The sequence below is a fragment of the Pinus tabuliformis genome, chromosome 5_1 (assembly GCF_031772625.1).
Source record: "Pinus tabuliformis cultivar Carrire ecotype Pingquan chromosome 5_1, CPIR1, whole genome shotgun sequence".
In the NCBI taxonomy this organism is placed as follows: Eukaryota; Viridiplantae; Streptophyta; class Pinopsida; order Pinales; family Pinaceae; genus Pinus; species Pinus tabuliformis.
This window is the reverse complement of record NC_142305.1, coordinates 459,501,467-459,507,529: the sequence shown is the minus strand read 5'-3', so window position 1 is coordinate 459,507,529 and position 6,063 is coordinate 459,501,467. Positions and strand designations below refer to the sequence as shown.

Below are 6,063 nucleotides of genomic sequence, written 5' to 3'. Positions count from 1 at the left end.
GAGCAGCCGCGTGTTCAAAACGCGTTTTAACAGGTTTCGAGTCCTTCAACGCAATGTAAATATATCATAATCTTAATATTAATTGATATTATTTACTAGCAATTGTCCCAAAAGGTACAAAGAGAGGCCGATAGAAGTAGTGAAAGGAAGAAAGTTCTATAGATAGTCAAGCAGATATAAAGGTAAGTAGTGACGAAGGCAATATGATTATAATTTCTGACTTTCAAAGGAACTAAAGTAAATATGGAAACAAGCATAGTGCTGCACAGTGCCCCGGAGGATGTGAAAAAAGTCCCAAGTTTCATGGTGAGTGAATGCACACCAAAATTTAGGGAACTCTTGGACAATGCCTGCATCAAAAAGAGGATGAAGGGCAATCAAATGCACCACAAACCATTCATAAATGATTAAAGAGAATGAAGGATATTACGTGAACACCCATGTAGGATTATAATTGACCTAGAGGATGGGACTTACATCTGGTACACAAGTACATACAGTATCTATGATCTGAATCTGAAGACAATGTACAAAAAATAAGTAAAATTTATACTGTGAGGCAGTACCTGTTCGTTGTCACCAACAACTGATTCATTGCCCATAACCTGCAGAAGGGAGTCCTTTGAAGAACAATTCACTGCAGTGGGACCCTTTTATATGATCCTTGATAGCTGTTTGTTGATGTCCCTTGAAGAGGTGAATTGGATAATTTCCTCAAGGAAGTTAAAAGCTAGGAGACGGGGCTTCTTCTGCTCCAAAGAGATATGCCAGGGATCTGCCTTTAACATGTAATATTCTTGTGCACTTGTTCAACATAGTCTAGTCCGATCTCTCCTGTAATAAGTAGAACTAACTGGAAAAAGAGAGATAAATAAATTGTCTCGAGCACTTAAGCAAACCTGCCAGATCTGACATTGACTGCATGAAAGAAAACTTGAAGAGAAAGAGACGTGTTGGTGATTTCAGCATTGATGTCAAAGGTGTATGTGGACAGTAAGCTTGGCATTTGATGATGAGACGTTGACTGGAACTTAAGTTTGGATGGTGGAACTGCTCTTGAAGAAGGCTATGTAAGTTCATTCGATTGCTTGGCAGAGACAATGCTCCACCTGATAGGGATCAAGCAAGCAAGACACTTTGGCAACATTCAAATGGAGGAAAACAGTTTATTGATGAGATAGTCAAGTTTGATGGTAGTGTTCTGGGCAGTAGATACAGATCTCATCCAAACCAATTCCGTTGGATTTAACACAGCATATTGATGCAAAATTTCTGACCTGAATACTCATCCCTTAATGGTGCTCATGATTACAGATACACTGGTCATCTCACGCAGCTGTTTCTGGGTTGCATAAACAAGGAAATGCGTATCAAACCTCCTCAAGGACTTCTTCATACCTTCATCACCATAGTTATGGAGTGCAAAAGCGTTATATTTTTTTTACTGATCAGTTCTGCAAACACTGTCACAGGTACACATTGCTTGCAAACTTCTGACTGTTATCACTATTTTTTATTTACGGGGATAGCCCTCCTGGTTACCCCAATTTTGCGCAAGGCACTATTGTGGGTAACAGTCCCCTCTTATATTATCATGCTCTTCTTTGAGCACTAACACATGGTGAGCCTTACCTGGTGTAAAAGCTCTGGCTCGATTTGTCATTTTATGTACCAAGTGCAACAACTCTGTAAACACCTTTGCACAGCAGCTTATTATCTTGAATAAGCTTAATAGTCTTTGGGCTGAATATGTCGTTTATCAACTTTCATTTCCAATTATAATTCTTTAGAGATAGACCATTTGGAGCTGTGTGGAAACTTCATTAATACACTCAAGCACTGTGGTGGCATGAGACCATTCATCACATGTAGGAGACAAAGCATTAGTGTATCTTTAGAAATAGTGCTTAAAGAATGAAGAGAGAAAGCATAAAACTCTGTGATATGGTCCATACTCCATAGAGTATCATCCAACAGATTTGAGAGAAGGCATTTAAGCTGGATTTGCCATCGTGCATTGGGATTCATTTCATCACATGTAGGAGACAAAGCATTAGTGTATCTTCAGAAATAGTGCTTAAAAAAGAAAGAGGGAAAGCATAAAACTCTGTGATAGGGTCCATACTCCACAGAGAATCATCCACCAGATTTGAGAGAAGGCATTTAAGTTGGATTTGCCATCGTGCATTGGGATTGATCTAGCGTTCACCTCAGTCTATAGCTTTGCTTGAAGCTCTACAAGACATCCATCCTTGATGAAGATGAAGAGGAGTCCATCACATCATTTTCTGTAGATTGTCTTAATTTTGGCACAGCAGTGGAAGAAGACATAGTTCTGTAGTGCAAAGAATAGGTAACCAAATAGGAAACTGTGCAACTTTATAAGAATGGGCTCAGAGGACAATTGCGGCATTGCCCTTGGTTGGCAAGTGGTACAACTTGGATCAAATGAAAATCAAATCAAGAAGAAACTTCCTCAACTGTAAGACAATTGATGAGTACTGACAACTTCTAAGTGGGGATATTTGATTGTAAATAAGATCAGAGGTTTACTGAGCCTATGATAATGTAAATTTTCTCTGAGGAGAAGTTCAACAACAAATTTGCTACAGTATGACCACTATTTCAGAAGTGAGTTGTGCAGATGATAGGCACAAGTCACATATCATAGTTAACATTCCTCCTGCAATTTTAGAGTGATGGCAGTCACTGCGTCATAGGATGTGCTAAAAGTTGGGTCAAATACTCATGTAGTGATCCGATTATGCTAGAAATATTGCAACAAATAAGGGCAAGAGAAATGTACAAGGTTGTTAATAAGTGGGCCTCATCTGCCACCTCCTGCTACACTTTTTCTGCTGAAGCTAATTTCTCTGATATAGTTAAAAACTGTTGTTGCCAAGGTGCATCCACCGTATGTGGACTGGTTGGTGAAGCCAAAGAGCATTTCTGTAAGAAGGCTTGTATGAGAAGTATAAGCACATGTGACACTGCCTCAATGGCAGTTGTTTCTGGAACTTTACTTGCAAATGGTAGTGAGCAAGGCATTGATGTGTTAGTAACTTAGTTCCCACTGCTACACAGATTAAATATCCCCCATGTTGTACCAATGGAATGCAAGGCAAGGTAAAACTGTCTTCAGCTTTAAAAGTTAATTAATATAAACTAAGTGACCTTTTGAACAGGCTTGGCGTGGTCCAGTGGGTTAATAAATTCCGTTACACCAAAGAGTTTTGCTGTAAAAGGATCAAAAAAATTAGAAAGGAAAGGCAATTCTTCAGTCAAACATATACACACTGACTCACAAATGACGGAAATGGGCAATTTAACATATATACACTGATTAACAAATGGTGGAAATGGTCAATTTTCAACCTTTTTCAAATCTTTCACTGTTTAAATCGATTCCAATTATTCGAGAAGCTCCTGCAATTCTTGCCCCTTCAGCAGCCTGCATAGATTAACCCAAACAAGATGCGTAACAGAAAACTAAAGGGTACACTCATGATATTGGTCCCAAAATATTCAGGAACAGTGCTGAACTGTTAAATAATCATCATAATCCATTAATGACTGTAAAATAAGAGTATTGACACGAACATAAAGAGAGTACACTTTTCGTTAGTACTTACACCAAGCCCAACAGCCCCAAGGCCAAATACTGCTACTGTTGAACCCTTCTTGGGTTTGGCTACATTCAAAGCCGCACCCATCCCTGAATCCACAGCAAAATGAAGTTTGCAGGACATTTCTAATCTAGGAAACGATCATGGGTTTCACAATCATCAACCAAGTACATTAAGAAGTTCGCATGAAGTAGTTACCTGTTGAGGCACCACAACTCAGAACACAGACTTTGTCAAGAGGGGCCTCTGGATTAATTTTGGCATCACAACCGGCATGAGCAACAGTGTACTCGCTGAAAGTCGATGTACCAAGGAAATGGTAAATCGGTTTTCCATCTTTTGAAAACCTTGTTTTTCCATCATTTATCATAACCCCTCTCTCAGTGTTAATTCTCAGAAGATCACACATGTTGCTCTCCTCTGACTTGCAGCTCTCCTCTGACTTGCAGTGTCTGCATTCTCCACATTCTCCAGTAAATACAGGAAGCACAGTGTCACCCTCCTTGAGGTCAGTCACCCCTTCTCCAACACTCTCAACAACCCTGTGTCAACCAACCTATAGTTAGTGAACAATAAATCACAAAGTTTCTGTCTCTTTTTCCCTTCTGAAATTCTACATGCCTACTAGTATAACTAATTAATTTATTTTGAATAAAAAACAGAGTGCATACCCAGCTGCTTCATGTCCCAAAATGCGGGGAAAGAGAGGGGTTTGGCCCTGCAACAGAAAGCAGTATGAGTATCAGTAATTTAATTTCACTGTTGAAAATATGTAATAATCAATGTTTGTAGTGACTTAATTGTATAAAGAGGAAGCTAATGTATCATACAGTGCAAGGGAATGCCACATATCCAGACTTTAATTTTTATTGATGTTTAATAAATTTAGTTCCAATAATTTTTCAAAGCATACCTTTGCTTCCCAGAAATAAACGTCTGTATGACACAAGGCAGTATAATGAATTTTAATTCTGACTTCCATTGCCTGTGGGGGAGCCACCTCCACTTCTTCAATCTTCAGAGGCTCCCCTGCTGCCCAGGCAACAACAGCTGCAACAGATATACAAATATCAAAATATATCAGATTTCAAGAAGCACACATACAGTTTGCATAAATCCAACTTAACCCTGAAATTCAATTTTGCCCTGAAATGATATACATGAAATAAATAGAATGTGGCCATGACTCTTTGCACTGAACTGAACTCAACTGGAGTAATTACCTTTGCATTTGATAACCTGGCCTGCAGTAGAGCTCGCCATTTTCCTTTCTGCGCAAATGGTCTTCTCTCGCTATGGTAGTATTATGCAGGACAAACAAAGGCTTCCTTCTTGCGTTGGTGGTGAAGGCAGATATGGTTCCTGAATTTATATCCCACTTCCCTTGAAACACTGATATCGAATGCGGTGAAGGCGTTGCGAAGTCAGGCATGCCATATTTGTCGGGATAAGCCTCCATGTCATTAGTTTGAATTAATGAGGGCATAGTTATCTGCAATATTTATGGAGTCCATGGTTATCTGGTGGCCTTACCTATCAGCCATACAGGATCTATGAAATCCGAGTCTGCGTTTTGCGTTTTTCCACTTAACTGCTAACAGAAACGGTTGAACAATTTCCCGCTGAATGTGGATGCCAAGTGTCAGTCTCACAAACAAAAGGACGACGAAAAAGGTCTTTCAAAGGAAGGCCTATCGGCCTAATTAGTAAATTAATTTTTATTTATGAGTAATTATGTTTATATATATTTATTTTGAAATGTTATTTTAAATTTTTTAATTTAATTATCAATAATTATTATGTAAATGGTTAAGATTTAATTTCTATAAAATATTTTAGAATATTTTTAATATACACGTAAATCAAAGCCTGAGATTTATTTGCAAAGTAGTTATGTCTTTTTTCCTCTTTTAATTAAATTCATTAATTAAAAAAATGTTATGAAATGAGTTATGGTCTTTTGGACATGTGGTATTGATAATCATAGTATTGTAAGAAAACATAAATACATATTAAAATCTCCATAACAAAGTGGGTTGAATCTTTATGGGTAAGACTCATATTTTTTTACATGTATATTTGTATAACTTATATATTAATTCACTTTATTATTATTAGCAATAATAATTATTTTAAATAAAATTACAATTTAGTTAATTCTTATGATTTTTGCACAAGAGGTGTTCTTCCGCTTAATATGGAAGAGTTATTGTAATGTCCTCTTATGTTATGTTATTAAATTATTTTCACTATGTCAAAATTTTTATATATATAAAGGTTAGCTTATAGACAAATGTGAAGTTTCTTTATATTATTGCTAATCACTCTCTTCAAAGTTTACCTAGTTTACCATCCTCAAAACCTGGGGAAGTACTTTGGTTTCCTATGCTTTCATTCTAAGTTATATATATATAACTTGAGTTTAAGTTGTTTTTGT

At 37.2% G+C, this 6,063-nt stretch overlaps 1 protein-coding gene across 1 annotated transcript; it reads right to left on the bottom strand.

Annotated features, from left to right (window-relative positions):
• Positions 1-567: 567 nt before the first annotated feature.
• Positions 568-5,242, bottom strand: LOC149165470 (alcohol dehydrogenase 1-like). Its single transcript, XM_089432312.1, has 8 exons — positions 4,850-5,242; positions 4,540-4,676; positions 4,298-4,344; positions 3,825-4,168; positions 3,633-3,715; positions 3,376-3,451; positions 2,807-3,236; positions 568-2,683 (listed from the first exon to the last, which is right to left on the bottom strand). The coding sequence occupies exons 1-7, from the start codon at positions 4,887-4,889 to the stop codon at positions 3,166-3,168; spliced, it is 798 nt and encodes a 265-aa protein (XP_089288438.1). The 5' UTR covers positions 4,890-5,242; the 3' UTR covers positions 568-2,683; positions 2,807-3,165.
• Positions 5,243-6,063: the final 821 nt, after the last annotated feature.

Excerpts from the sequence above, each read along its gene's own strand:
- LOC149165470 (XM_089432312.1), bottom strand. The coding sequence starts at position 4,889 with ATGGCGAGCTCTACTGCAGGCCAGGTTATCAAATGCAAAG. Across the intron at positions 4,345-4,539 it reads TTTATTTCTGGGAAGCAAAG|GGCCAAACCCCTCTCTTTCC; the intron begins GTATGCTTTGAA and ends TTTCTGTTGCAG. Across the intron at positions 3,452-3,632 it reads TTGGGGCTGTTGGGCTTGGT|GCTGCTGAAGGGGCAAGAAT; the intron begins GTAAGTACTAAC and ends TAATCTATGCAG.